General features: G+C 36.2%; 1 protein-coding gene across 1 annotated transcript; it reads left to right on the top strand.

The window, feature by feature from the left end:
* The first annotated feature begins 16 nt into the window (after window positions 1–16).
* LOC124154170 (cytochrome c oxidase assembly factor 5) lies at window positions 17–14,215 on the top strand. Its single transcript, XM_046527732.1, has 3 exons — window positions 17–235; window positions 13,700–13,803; window positions 13,955–14,215. Exons 1-3 carry the CDS (start codon window positions 127–129, stop codon window positions 13,994–13,996), a joined length of 255 nt encoding a protein of 84 aa, XP_046383688.1. The 5' UTR covers window positions 17–126; the 3' UTR covers window positions 13,997–14,215.
* The last annotated feature ends 1,242 nt before the right edge of the window (window positions 14,216–15,457 follow it).

Here is a 15,457-nt window from a genome sequence, read left to right as displayed (position 1 = left end):
CTTTGTTTACAAACAATTGAGAGGTGTTTTTTCATGTAACGAAAACACAAGAAAATTCTTTGGCTATTGTTCACTCTATTTCGTAATTGTTCATTTTAATATAAAAATCAATATTGATTATCCAAGATGATGAGATACGAGGGTGACACACCTCAGGAGTTGAAAGATCATAGTCCTTGCAGCGGCATTCGAGCAGATTTAAAAATGTGTCTGCTAGAGAGTGAATGCGTTAAGAAACGCGCATTATTTTGACCCATGAAAGGTCAACCCACGCCCCGGGAAATAGCGACAAAATTATGCTAACACATAATGCTTAATATTTCTGGTATAAAGACGGCTTTTTTAATTAAACTTATAATTACACCTTAAAATTGGTTAATTTTATTATTTTCAGCAAGAAAAGTATTCTTTCTTATCACATATTGGCAGGAAAAACACTCTAAAACATAAGTACAGGCAATGTTCCACTCGGTCATTTAATAAGTCATAAAACAAAATATAACAAAAAAAAATACCTTAAAAGAATAGAGCAGTAAACAAAATTGATGTAACTTAACATTTCAACCAGCATAAAGGATAAATATGTAAAAAAAAGGTACGTTAAATACTAGGGCGCTATCCTGATGTGTCCCGTGGAGAGCGCTAGTAAAGGCAACTTTTGACACTGACTTTAACGAAAAATTACAGCGAAAAACCGACTGAATCCACCTTAATTTAACGATAAACTTCAGTATCACTGAAAAAGACATTAAAAGGGACCTTAATATATCCGTTAATAAACCTCATAACATGAAATACTTAGGCGCTATCGAGAGGTGGCCAAGTCGATATAAGAGATTGCAGTGCATATGTAACCTGGTCATTTATTATTTCACCTATGCGACATATCTACAACAGGGAATTGTAAATGAATCACAAAGAATCAAACATATGGTAACATATCATTCCCAACCCCGACAATATATACAGCATAAACTACGCATGTTCAAAAACTAAGGCGCTATACTACGCATGTTCAAAAACTAAGGCGCTATCCGGACACCAAAAAAAAATCTGGAAAAGTTAAACATTTTTAAAATTTTTATTTTCGGTAAATATGAAAAGAAATTTACCACAATCATAGATGAAACGAAAGCACGACGATACCACCGTTTTAAAATTCAACTGAAAAATTTACGGCACTAGAGGAAAATACTGGACCCACAAAAAACTGAAAGTAAAAATGTAAATGTGACATTTTAAAAAGACTCCTTCAGAATTTCGGATCGAAACTCATCTACATTAGGAGGTAACACATCAAAGATTATGTAACACACATAGCCCATAAAGATTTACGTTACGTAGAGATACCACGAGTCGACAAATACAAGGTCGCCCACCCCGAATCACCCGCATGGAAGGTAAGTGGTATGAATGGTAAAATATTTTTTCCCGACTATCGAGCCCGGCCTAAAGCTGTGATGTCACTCTAATCGTAGAAAAACATGTTCAACCAAGGAATGAAAATGAAAAACGACACAGTAAGTACTTTTCTCCTCTGAAATCTAGGTATTGGATTGCCTAACTCACTGCCTACGACACCATCAAAAAAATCTGTAAAAGTTAAACATTTTTAAAATTTTTTTTCGGTAAATATGAAAAGAAATTTAACACAATCATAGATGAAACGAAAGCACGACGATATCACCGTTTTAAAATTCAACTGAAAAATTTACGTCACTAGAGGAAAATACTGGACCCACAAAAAACTGGAAGTAAAAATGTAAATGTGACATTTTAAAAAGACTCCTTCAGAATTTCGGATCGAAACTCATCTACATTAGGAGGTAACACATCAAAGATTATGTAACACACATAGCCCATAAAGATTTACGTTACGTAGAAATACCACGAGTCGACAAATACAAGGTCGCCCACCCCGAATCACCTGCGTGTAAGGTAAGTGGCACGAATGGTAAAATATTTTTTCCCGAAGATGGAACCCGGCCTAAAGCTGTGATGTCAGCCTAATCGTAGAAAAACATGTTCAACCAAGGAATGAAAATGAAAAACGACACAGTAAGTACTTTTCTCCTCTGAAATCTAGGTATTGGGATGCCTAACCCACTGCCTACGACACCATCAACAAAATCCGGAAAAGGTAAACATTTAAAAAAATTTTTTTTCGGTAAATATGAAAAGAAATTTACCGCAATCCCAGAGGAAACGAAAGCACGACGATACCACAGTTTTAAAATTCAACTGAAATATTTACGACTCTAGAGGAAAATACTTGACCCAAAAAAAACTGGAAGTAAAAATGAAAATGTGACATTTTAAAAAGACTCCATCAGAATTTCGGATCGAAAATCGTCTACATTAGGAGGTAACACATCAAAGATTATGTAACACACATAGCCCATAAAGATTTACGTTACGTAGAGATACCACGAGTCGACAAATACAAGGTCACCCACCCCGAATCACCCGCATGGAAGGTAAGGGGTATGAATGGTAAAATATTTTTTCCCGACTATCGAGCCCGGCCTAAAGCTGTGATGTCACCCTAATCGTAGAAAAACATGTTCAACCAAGGAATGAAAATGAAAAACGACACAGTAAGTACTTTTTTCCTCTGAAATCTAGGTATTGGATTGCCTAACGCACTGCCTACGACACCATCAACAAAATCCGGAAAAGGTAAACATTTTTAAAAATTTTTTTTTCGGTAAATATCAAAAGAAATTTACCACAATCATAGCTGAAACGAAAGAACGACGATACCACTGTTTTAAAATTCAACTGAAAAATTTACGTCACTAGAGGAAAATACTGGACCCACAAAAAACTGGAAGTAAAAATGTAAATGTGACATTTTAAAAAGACTCTTTAGGAATTTCGGATCGAAACTCATCTACATTAGGAGGTAACACATCAAAGATTATGTAACACACATAGCCCATAAAGATTTACGTTACGTAGAAATACCACGAGTCGACAAATACAAGGTCGCCCACCCCGAATCACCTGCGTGTAAGGTAAGGGGTATGAATGGTAAAATATTTTTTCCCGAAGATGGAACCCGGCCTAAAGCTGTGATGTCAGCCTAATCGTAGAAAAACATGTTCAACCAAGGAATGAAAATGAAAAACGACACAGTAAGTACTTTTCTCCTCTGAAATCTAGGTATTGGATTGCCTAACCCACTGCCTACGACACCATCAAAAAAATCTGGAAAAGGTAAACATTTTTAAAATTTTTTTTTCGGTAAATATGAAAAGAAATTTACCGCAATCCCAGAGGAAACGAAAGCACGACGATACCACAGTTTTAAAATTCAACTGAAATATTTACGACTCTAGAGGAAAATACTTGACCCAAAAAAAACTGGAAGTAAAAATGTTAATGTGACATTTTAAAAAGACTCCATCAGAATTTCGGATCGAAAATCGTCTACATCACGAGGTAACACATCAAAGATTACGTAACACACATAGCCCATACAGATTTACGTTACATAGAGATACCACGAATCGACAAATACGAGGTCGCCCACCCCAAATCACCCGCATGGAAGGTAAGTGGTATGAATGGCAAAATATTTTTTTTCGTAGATCGTGCCCGGCCTACAGCTGTGATGTCAGCCTAATCGTAGATAAACATGGTCAACCAAGGGATTAAAATAAAAAACGACAGCGTAATTACTTTCCCCTTTGAAATCTAGGCCTGGATGGCCCAACCCACAGCCCTGGACACAATCAACAAAATCTGGAAAAGTTAAACATTTTTAAAATTTTTATTTTCGGTAAAAATGAAAAGAAATTTACCACAATACCAAAGGAAACGAAAGCACGACGAAACCTCCGCTTAAAAATGCATTTGAAAATTTAAAAAAACTAGATGAATATAATTGACCCAAAAAAAAAATCGAATTAAACATTTAAATCTCTCATTTTCAAAACTCTCCTTCAGAATTTCGGATCGAAACTCATCTACATTATGAGGTAACACATCAAATATTATGTAACACCCATAGCCCATACAGATTTTCATTACATAGAGATACCACGAGTCCACAAATACTTGCTCGCCCACCCCAAATCAAGCGCATGGAAAAATAGGTGATGTGAATGGGAATATATTTTTTCCCGAAGACTGTGCCCGGCCTTCCGCTGTGATAACACCCCAATCGTAGAAAAAAATGTTCAAATAAGGGATGAAAATGAAAATCGACAACGTAAGTACTTTTCCCCTTTGAAATCTAGGCCCGGGGTAGCCCACACCACAGCCTGCGGCACCAACTAAAAATCTTTAAAAAAATTTAAATTATTAATTTTCGGTGATAATTAAAAGAAGTTTACCATAATTATTATTATTATTATTATTATTATTATTATTATTATTATAGAAGAAGTAAAAACACGACGATATCACCGTTTTAATATTTAACCGAAACAATTACGGCACTACAGGAAAATAAAGAACTAAGCCAAAAAAAATCGAAGTTAATTTTAAATGTGACATTTTCTAAGTTTTCCATCAGAAATTCAGATCAAAACTTATATACATTACGAGGTAAGACACCAAAGATTACGTAATACCCGTAGCCCATACCAATTTACATTGCACAGGGATACCACGAGTCGACAAATACTAGGTCGCCCACCCCGAATCACCCGCATGGAAGCGAAAAGACATGAATTGGAAAATTATGTTTTTCCGACAACTGTCACTACAGCTGTGTTACCACATGGATCACATAAAAGCGTGTTGAACGACGCGGTAAAAATCAGAAACACTCATTTAACACTTTTAATCTTTAAGAAATAGGCTTGGGCTGGCATAACCCACAGTCTCCGCCACCAATTCAAAACAGGGAAAGGTAAAAATTTTATATCTTCCTTATTTTCTGAAGATTTTTAAGGAAACTTTCCACACAACTAGATGGCAGAACGACACGTCACCGATGTTAGAAATTGGATATAACCAACGGAGGATACTGAAGGAAAATATTTTACTGACAAAAAAAATCGAAGTAATGTTTTTAACGCGTTATTTAAAAAAAATTGGAATCGAATTTCAAAGCGTAACTCTTCTATATTACAAGATAAAACATCAAATATTGCGGGAGAACGCCATCCCAAACTTTAACTATGTATAATGTAACTGCGAATCAATAAATATTAATAGGGCGCCTGCACGAAATCGTCCCGGCGCGGCGGATGAGAAATGGCATGTACTGGATTATATTTTTCCCGTCGACTCTTTTTGTGCCGATTGCTGATATTATTCCAGGATGTTTTAAATAGTAAAAGTATGTTATTCCATAACGTAATAGTACATCAGAATCATTTCAATACTTTTCCGCTTTGATAAATAGCCACTGATTGGCAGTGGCGGATCCAGGATAGGGAAAAGGGAATGGGGCTAAGTGGGGTCAAAAATACCAGCAGTATATTGGGGGTCGGAAATAATTACCATGCTATCTAACGTAAATTGGATTCCCAAGGAGGTTAACGTTTGCTATAGCCCCAGTAGCCCCCCATAGATCCGCCACTGCTGGTTGGCCCACCTTAAAATTAATTTTATCGTTTTTTTCGGAGAATAAGGAAAGAAATTTACCACACACTTATATTTAATAATGACACATGGTAAGAAATGTTTGCAATTTTATCTACTCTTTGTTTGAAAAATAAGAAAAGAAAAGATACACGAAATAATCGAAATATAATTTTCACTGGGTCATTTACAAATAATATAAAAGGAAATTTCGAATAATCCTTTTGTCAAGATATAAAATCAAAATTGATGTAACAGGCCATCCCGAGACCAATAAATAATATTCAGAGCACATGCAAGTCGCGAAGTACTACAACCCATTTCATTGATTTTTCTTCCTGAAATTATGCTTGAATCTATCTTGAAATATCTTGATATCTATGCCCACCTCATTTGCCCAGCTAGAAAATCACGATTAGGAAAAGTAAAAATTTTATAATTTTGTTATTTTATGGAAAGTAATAAATGAAATTATTCATGATCTTAGATGCAAGAATGACGCAACGAGTGAAAAATTTCATTTGGAATTTAAGACAATTATGACAATATTTAAGACAAATGTATGGAAAATATTTAACCTTCAAAATTTTAAATGATATTTTCTCCGGGTAATCACGGAACAATTGAAGAAAATTTTAAATGAAATTCAGATGGATTGATATAAAATGAAATAATAAAATGAAAGAAAGAGAATTTCCTTAAAACCGTAATCGATGTACATACAGGGTACTCCTGGGTCACCAAATACTAGTGCGCCAACCGGTAATCGGCCCTATGGAAAGAGAAATCATACGCATCGGAACTTATTTTGTCCCAACGAATTTGACGCGCCTAAAATTGTTATTAAATCTACATCAGCGTATAATCATCTTATCTCTAGCGTTAAAAAAACGCAAGACCCATTTTATTGCTTCTCCGCTTAAAAAACCGTTGGGCCACTCCATCCCAATTTCATAACAGGTACTTCAGACTCAGGAAAATTAATTATAATTTAATCATGTCGTTATTTCTGGGAAATAAAATATGCAATTTTTCATAAACTTAGATAGAAGCGTGGCACAGTAAAAAAATTTTAAAACGGGATTTCAACAAAATACGACGCTAAAACAAAATAATTAGCCTGGAAAAAAATGAAAATATATCTTTCACTATGTCATTCATAAAAAATAAAGAGAATTTCCATTGTAAATGCACCTCAATATAAATATTACACATGAATAGAAGGATCAACAACTTTGCTATTTACACATTGTAATTTATTGAGGCCGACCATGGTTTCGTTACACAGTAACATTATCAAGGTGAAAAATGCAAGTAAATTGACAGTGTTGGGTAGGGAAATCTTGTAATGTATTTCCACACCCAACCCTCTGCTATACATACTATCAATTTACCTGCATTTTTCACCTTGTTACGAAACCATGGTCGATGTCAATAAACTGCTACGTGGAAATAGCAAAGTTGTAGATCCTTCTATTCCTGCGATTATGTATTTCCACCAAGTTACGCCCGCTACTACTAATAATATTACACATCATTATTTGTGAGGCAGAACATCCCCAAACCAATAAACTATATGCAGAATCTTCCGGAAATCGGCCCAGTGGAAGACTGGCATCGAAAAATGTTTTTACGGCGACTTTAACGCGCTAAAAACTGTTATTGCTCTAAGATCATCGCAAAAACATGTAATCGCGTACGTTTCAAATTCACAAGACTCATTGCAATACTTTTAAACTAGCCTTGGGCCTGCCCACCCCAATTTTCGGGCCAGATAGATATGGGAATTCGTTTTTCCCCGAACCATATAGGACTTTAATAAACGCTAGTCCGAACTTCGTTTGAGCACTTCATTTTTTTTAGCTGTAAACGGCTGGTGTCCTAACACCCTCTGCCACACGCCTTTTAGGCGGCTGCGGGGTATTATGTAGATGTAGATGAATTTCAAATCAAGGATTTCACACTCAGTACAATTGAAAATTTTATGACTCCGTGTTAACGGAAAATATTTACGAAAATTTTATGAACGTATATACAACGGAGCTGCGGTGAAACAAACATTTGACGAAAAGGCACGAAAAGATCCAAAAGATCCGACTCATTTCGGACCAGGCCGGCATGAAGCTTTTCACTTTTGAAAGTTAAGGATCCCATACACTTTATTTTCCGCGTCGCATAGTTTCATGCCGTGTGGCACGAAATTATCCGAAAAAGTGGCCGTGCGTGTGCACCGCGCGGGGGTTAGGAAAGGGACCGCCGAGGACACAAATGACCAGCTTATTGGATGTCCCTCGAGCCCATGCCCTTCATAGAACTGAATGACCCTTTTCTATCCCCTCCGCGCGGTCTTCCACTGCTATTTGTGGTCTTTTTTCCGAAAATATATTCGTAGCTTATATCTGAAGTTAGTCATGAATTCTTCGGTTTTCGCTTATCACATGGAAATTTCAATCGGAGTTCTAGCGTTAACATCAGTGGAGTTCATTTCAGTTCCAAATCAGCCAATATGGAATAAAAATATGTAGTCTAAATCCGTCAATATGATCGTTAGGAGTTCGCTTAAAACTTCTTAACGCTCAGACAAACACAAGGAATTCATTTTATATATTATTAATCCATGGGAACAACAAATATTTGATTATATATAACAACCGGTAAATTTCACGGCCCAGACCTAAATTACATAGGGAAAAAGTAATTACGTGATCGCTTTTTATTTTAATCCCTTGGTTGACCATGTTTTTCTATGATTATGGTGTTATCACAGCTGTAGCCCGGGCTCGATCTTCGGAAAAAAATATTTTACCATTCATACGACGTACCTTCCATGCGGGTGATTCGGGGTGGGCGACCTCGTATTTGTCGACTCCTGGTATCTCTATGTAACGTAAATCTGTATGGGCTATGTGTGTTACGGAATCTTTGATGTGTTACCTCGTAATGTAGATGAGTTTCGATCCGAAATTCTGATGGAGTCTTTTTAAAATGTCACATTTACATTCTAACTTCCAGTTTTCTGTGGGTCCAGTATTTTCCTCTAGTGTCGTACATTTTTCAGTTGAATTTTAAAACGGTGGTATCGTCGTGCTTTCGTTTCATCTATGATTGTGGTAAATTTCTTTTCATATTTACCGAAAATAAAAATTTTAAAAATGTTTCACTTTTCCAGATTTTGTTGATGGTGTCGTAGGCAGTGGGTTGGGCCATCCAATACCTAGATTTCAAGGGGGAAAAGTAAATACGTAGTCCATTTTTATTTTAATCCCTTGGTTGAACATGTTTATCTACGATTAGGGTGACATCACAGCTTTAGGCCGGGCTCGATAGTCGGAAAAAAATATTTTACCATTCATACCACTTACCTTCCATGCGGGTGATTCGGGGTGGGCGACCTTGTATTTGTCGACTCGTGGTATCTATATGTAATGTAAATCTGTATGGGCTATGTGTGTTACGTAATCTTTGATGTGCTACCTCGTAAGGTGGATGACTTTCGATCCGAAATTCTGAACGAGAGTTTTGAAAATGAAAGGTTTAAATGTTTACCTCGATTTTTTTTCGGTCAATTATTTTCCTTTGGTTTTTTAAATTTTTCAAATGCATTTTTAAGCGGAGGTTTCGTCGTGCTTTCGTTTCCTTTGGGATTGTGGTAAATTTCTTTTTATTTTCACCGAAAATAAAAATTTTTAAAATATTTCACTTTTTCAGATTTTGTTGATGGCGTCGAGGGCTGTGGGTTGGGCCATCCAAGACCTAGATTTCAAAGCTGAGAAGTACTTACGTTGTTGTTTTTCTTTTTAATCCTTTGGTTAAACATGTTTTTCTATAATTAAGGTGTTATCAAACTTGTAGGCCGGGAACAGTCTTCGGAAAAATGTTTTCCCATTCATATCACTTACCTTCCGTGCGGGTGATTTGGGGTGGATGACGTAGTATTTGTCGACTCGTGGTATCCCTATGCAATGTAAATTGGTATGGGCTACAGTCGTTACGTAATCTTTTATGTATTACCTCGTAATATATATAAGTTTCTTACTGAGTTTCTTATGGAGTATTTAGACAATGTCAAATGTAAAATTAACTTAGATTTTTTGGTGGGTCAATTATTTTTCTGTAGTGCCGTTTTATGATTCCTTTAAATTTTTAAACGGTTATATGGTCGTGATTTATTTCTGCTATGATTGTGATAAATTTCTTTTAATTTTTACCCGAAATGAAGAATTTAAAATTTTTTTACTTTCTCAGATTTTCTTGTTGGCATCGCAGGCTGTGTGTTGGGTCATCCCATGCCTTGATTTCAAAGAGGAAAAGTTAATGGATGACGTTTTTAAATTTTCGTCCCTTGGTGGAATATGTTCTTCTGTGATTAAGCTCTTATCTAAGGAGAAGACCTGGCACAGTCTTCGGGAAAAAATATTTTTCCGTTAATATCACATATCTTCCACGGGCATGATTCGGGATGGGCGACCTAGTATTTGTCGACTCGTGGTATCCCTATGCAATGTAAATTGGTATGGGCTACGGGTGTTACGTAATCTTTGGTGTCTTACATCGTAATGTATATAAGTTTTGATCTGAATTTCTCATGGAAAACTTAGAAAATGTCACATTTAAAATTAACTTCGATTTCTTTTGGCTTAGTTCTATATTTTCCTGCAGTGCCGTAAATGTTTCGGTTAAATGTTAAAACGGTGATATCGTCGTGTTTGTACTTCTTTTATACATTTAATAATAATAATTATGGTAAACTTCTTTTTATTTTCACCGAAAATAAAGAATTTAAATTTTTTTTAGATTTTTAGTTGGTGCCGCAGGCTGTGGTGTGAGCTACCCCGGGCCTAGATTTCAAAGGGGAAAAGTAATTACGTAGTCGTTTTTCATTTTAATCCCTTGTTTGAACATTTTTTTTCTACGATTGGGGTGTTATCACAGCGGAAGGCCGGGCACAGTCTTCGGGAAAAAATATATTCCCAATCGCATCACCTATTTTTCCATGCGCTTGATTTGGGGTGGGCGAGCAAGTATTTGTGGACTCGTGGTATCTCTTTGTAATGAAAATCTGTATGGGCTATGGGTGTTACATAATATTTGATGTGTTACCTCATAATGTAGATGAGTTTCGATCCGAAATTCTGAAGGAGAGTTTTGAAAATGAGAGATTGAGAGATTTAAAGGTTTACTTCGATTTTTTTGGGTCTATTATTTTCCTCTAGTGTCGTATATTTTTCAGTTGAATTGTGAAACGGTGGTATCGTCGTGCTTTCGTTTCCTCTGGGATTGCGGTAAATTTCTTTTCATTTTTACCGAAAATAAAATTTTTAACAATGTTTAACTTTTCCAGATTTTGTTGATGGTGTCCAGGGCTATGGGTTGGGTCATCCAGGCCTAGATTTCAAAGGGGAAAAGTAATTACGTAGTTGTGTTTTATTTTACTCCCTTCGTTGACCATGTTTTTCTACGATTAGGCTGACATCACAGCTTTAGGCCGGGCTCCATCTTCGGAAAAAAATATTTTACCATTACCTCTTACCTTCCGTGCGGGTGATTCGGGGTGGGCGACCTCGTATTTGTCGACTCGTGGTATCTATATGTAACGTAAATCTGTATGGGCTATGTGTGTTACGTAATCTTTGATGTGTTATCTCGTAGTGTAGATGAGTTTTGATCCGAAATTCCTAAGGCGTCTTTTTAAAATGTCACATTTACATTTTTACTTCCAGTTTTTTGTTGGTCAAGTATTTTCCTCTAGTGTCGTAAATTTTTCAAATGCATTTGTAAACGGAGGTTTCGTCATGCTTTCGTTTCCTTTTGGATTGTAGTAAATTTCTTTTCATTTTTACCGAAAATAAAAATTTTAAAAATGTTTAACTTTTACAGATTTTTTTGATGGTGTCGTAGGCAGTGAGTTAGGCAATCCAATACCTAGATTTCAGAGGAGAAAAGTACTTACTGTGTCGTTTTTCATTTTCATTCCTTGGTTGAACATGTTTTTCTACGATTAGGGTGACATCACAGCTTTAGGCCGGGCTCGATAGTCGGGAAAAAATATTTTACCATTCATACCCCTTACCTTCCATGCGGGTGATTCGGGGTGGGTGACCTTGTATTTGTCGACTCGTGGTATCTCTACGTAACGTAAATCTTTATGGGCTATGTGTATTACATAATCTTTGATGTGTTACCTCCTAATGTAGATGAGTTTCGATCCGAAATTCTGAAGGAGTCTTTTTAAAATGTCACATTTACATTAAATGGGTTTAAAATGACGAATGGGTTTAAAATGACGAATTTAAACCCATTTCTCGAATATTTTTCTGGCAAATTATTTTATTTCTCCGTCTTTTATGTGTGAAAGTTATTTCAAACCCTCAAGTCCTATTAAATTGATTTTATTAAAGTGTCTATACTTTTTCCTTTCATCGCAGCTGCAAATTAATCAGACATAAAAATTTTTACTGTTCCTGAATTTGATTTGGTGCGGAAACTGTGGGTTGTGCAAGCCCAAGTTTAGTTTTTAAAGAGGCTAAGTGATGTTATATGATTGTTTTTCATTTTTTCCATTTGGTCTCGTATGTCTTTTCTGTTATGTATGCTTTATCTCAGCTCTAGGTACGTCACAGTCGTTAGAAAAAAATGACTTCCAAGCCTGTTCAATCCTTTTTCATGGGCGTGATTTCGTGTGGGCGCCACAGGCGGATCCAGGGGGGGGGGGGGGGGGGCACGGGGGCACGTGCCCCCCCAGACCCTCAAAAATATGCAAGATTTTTAATACGGTCCCATTATCATTGCATTCGTTTTGTATTGCGAGGTATCCCTGTGCCCCTCCCAGGAAAAAATCCTGGATCCGCCCCTGGTGGGCGCCCTAGTATTTGTTGACTCCAGGTTACTGTATTTATTATTAAACGATTTGGTCTATGGACGCTTTGTAATCTTCGATGTTTTTTTATCGTATTTTAGAGGAGTTCGGACAAAGAAATTCCCTGCAATTTAAAAAAAATTACCCATTGAAACTTTACTTCGATTTGTTGGTAGGTCAATTATTATTATTTAATTTCCTACTTCGTTAATTCCAATTTTAGAAACTGCTCCGGCTGTGTCTTTATTTCGTCATTGCATATCACAATTAGGTTTGCGTTTTGAATAAAATTCGCTTTTTACCTTTTTGAATGTGTCAGTGTAAATGTTAACCCCTACTGAGGATTTCTTCGGTGTCGAAATGTAATAGCGCCCTATTTAAAAAAAAATTTGGTTTTTCTATGTGAGCTGAATGGTTATGGGGATCCTATGTTTAATAAATTTTGTTATTTCTTCTTTCTTATGAAGTTCGTTGTTTTAAATTATTCGTATAGGTGTTCAAATGAATGACCCAGTGACATATGGCCTGCAATCACTTTTTTCGACGAGGCGTCATTCCGATAGCGCTCCAGTTTATATAATGTCTTCTGTTTCTTTATCGTTATACTACGATGTTTTTAATGATCCCCTTCACAGATTATAATATTTCCCATTTCATTAAGGAATAATTTCATTCGTGCCTTGTCTTTATGCTATGTAACATCCAATGTCAAAGTTTACCTGATTTCTCGTTTCCCAAGGGGTCTGTTTTTGGAATAGCGCCCTAGTAATTACAGTGTTATTGTTAACATACATTTGCTGTAAACGGGTTGCAATGGTACGTTACATATATATTGATTGCTTACCTCTACTTGTACGCTTGTTTTCAAAGCATTGTCGCTTTTATGTATTTATGAATAACCCAATAAAGCTTTGTCTACACTAATATGATAAAGTCTTATTTTCACCCATTATATCAAAAATACATTATTTTCATATTGTTAAATTAATTCATTAACGTTACTTTAACTATTCCACCTCGTTTCATTAACAAATTCGCTTAAATAACAATAATACAAACCATTCCTTCTTTACATATTCACTGTCGCTATTTCCCAGGGCGTGGGATGACCTTACGTGGGTCAAGATAATGGACCCCGTTAAGAAGGTATTTCTCTCCTCATAAATTAGTAAATTCTTAATTTTTACTTATAGTCGTAGTTCAATTTCTCCTTAATTTACTGTATTAATGATGCAATGATGGTTTTTAAATAATTATAAGAGGATGGACTATACAGGGAATCGAATTGTTTTTGCATATCTCGACAGACCGGAAAAACTCCCAGAGAATGCCTGAAAACCAATGATGGTTCGGTACCTGATGAATGTTTTGCTCTAAGGAATACGTTTTTTGAGTGTAAAAGGTCTTTGGTATGTCGGAGCACACATTTAATCTTTTATTATAAGTTGAACCTTAGTAATGATTTTACAACTTAGTCCAAGTGTTTTTTACATAAATGCATACTATGCTTCTGTCCGTATTCCAATTTGATCAGAGAATATTTCTCTATTACTCTTACAGTTAGATGCTCGACAGAGGTTCAGGGGGCGTAAAGGTTATTAGCATATTAACTTGTGACTACAATTATCCATCACAGTGCCATCTCTGAATGCCCGAGGTTTGGTGGTGTTTTTCATTCCTCGTGTTTGTTACTAAAGACTGAAGGATAGCTCGTACACCGTTTTGATTCTTATGTGAATTATTGTATTGAGTGAGTTATGTATTATCTCAAGGATTCTAAAGTTAAATGTATATGACTTTCTTACTAAAATATAAAAATTATTAGTTTTATTTATCATTATACCTACTTCCCATGGTTTTTTATTTTATTTAGGAAGTTGGTTGAGTTTAGGATTTAGTTACCTATTCTCAAATGCATTTAAGGTATCTGAAAAAAACAACAAATAATTGAAGGAAAGACAAAAGCAATTTCATCATCTAATATTGGGTATACCTGATGGGCTTGATTCTTTCATGAGGTTCAACATTTTGTTTTTTCTCTCTGTAGATAAATGCAAACAATTAATTTCTTGAAATTTTTAATTTCCTCTTTGCTGACCTCAATGCTATCAGTGTCAATGTAGAACATCGTGCATCAAAACTGATACCAAAAGTTTACACTTGAGCAGGGAGGCTTTCGGGGATTCAGCCCTCCTTCCCCTCGATTTTTTTAATAAGGCAACTTTATACGGGGCATTTCATAGCACAAGTTAGCACTGAAAACATTTTTTAGAATGCAAGCTCTGAATTAGAGCAGAGGCTAACCTGCCTTCTCACATGCATTTTAGCAATTCACTGCTTTACATGATGAAATTTTGACTGCACTTTTGTGCATACATCAGATTACATAATGATGTGCCCCATTTAAAATGGCCTTAAGCTCTGTGGCTGCTATGAACGTATCTGCTGCATTCACCTGGTAGACCGGCAAATGTAGGTCTACGTTTGCCATGGTCATCCCTCTCCACGTTTCCAGACTTTCTCTTCGTCTTTTCCTGGGATTTTATTGCCATCCTTTTCATGGTTGCTTGAACTCGGCCAAACCTAATGGCAGAGAGCGCAAAGGCATCTTTCGAGGACTGGGTACCCTCACCACAGGGAACACTACCCGGATTATCCCTTCTCCACGAGAGAGAGCTCCCTTCTCTCCACGGTGCATTCATGATGAAAACAATTCCAAATGGTTCTCGAAGTTCAAATTGGCTGAAATATGTTGAAATGTTAGGGAATATGGTTAAAAATCAGTGGATTTAATTGCCGTTTTATATCAAATCACTCGTAAAAATATAATGCTGGCCAAATTTGAGGAAAAAAATCCATTTACATTCGATTTACAATAAGTAACGTTGAAATATTTTAATTTCAATTATGATTCTTAAAAAGGGCTGAATTGCATTCATGGTCTGTCGTCGGGGGGTAGAGTGGGCAGTCCCAGATTATGATGGGTCCACTACCTGCTAGACACATGCCCAGGGTCGACGGAAAAATATCTTCCCCGCCCTAGTCCTGCACACAGTGGCATAA

Source organism: Ischnura elegans, chromosome 2 (assembly GCF_921293095.1).
Source record: "Ischnura elegans chromosome 2, ioIscEleg1.1, whole genome shotgun sequence".
Classification (NCBI taxonomy): domain Eukaryota; kingdom Metazoa; phylum Arthropoda; class Insecta; order Odonata; family Coenagrionidae; genus Ischnura; species Ischnura elegans.
This window is presented reverse-complemented; position numbering and strand designations above follow the sequence as displayed.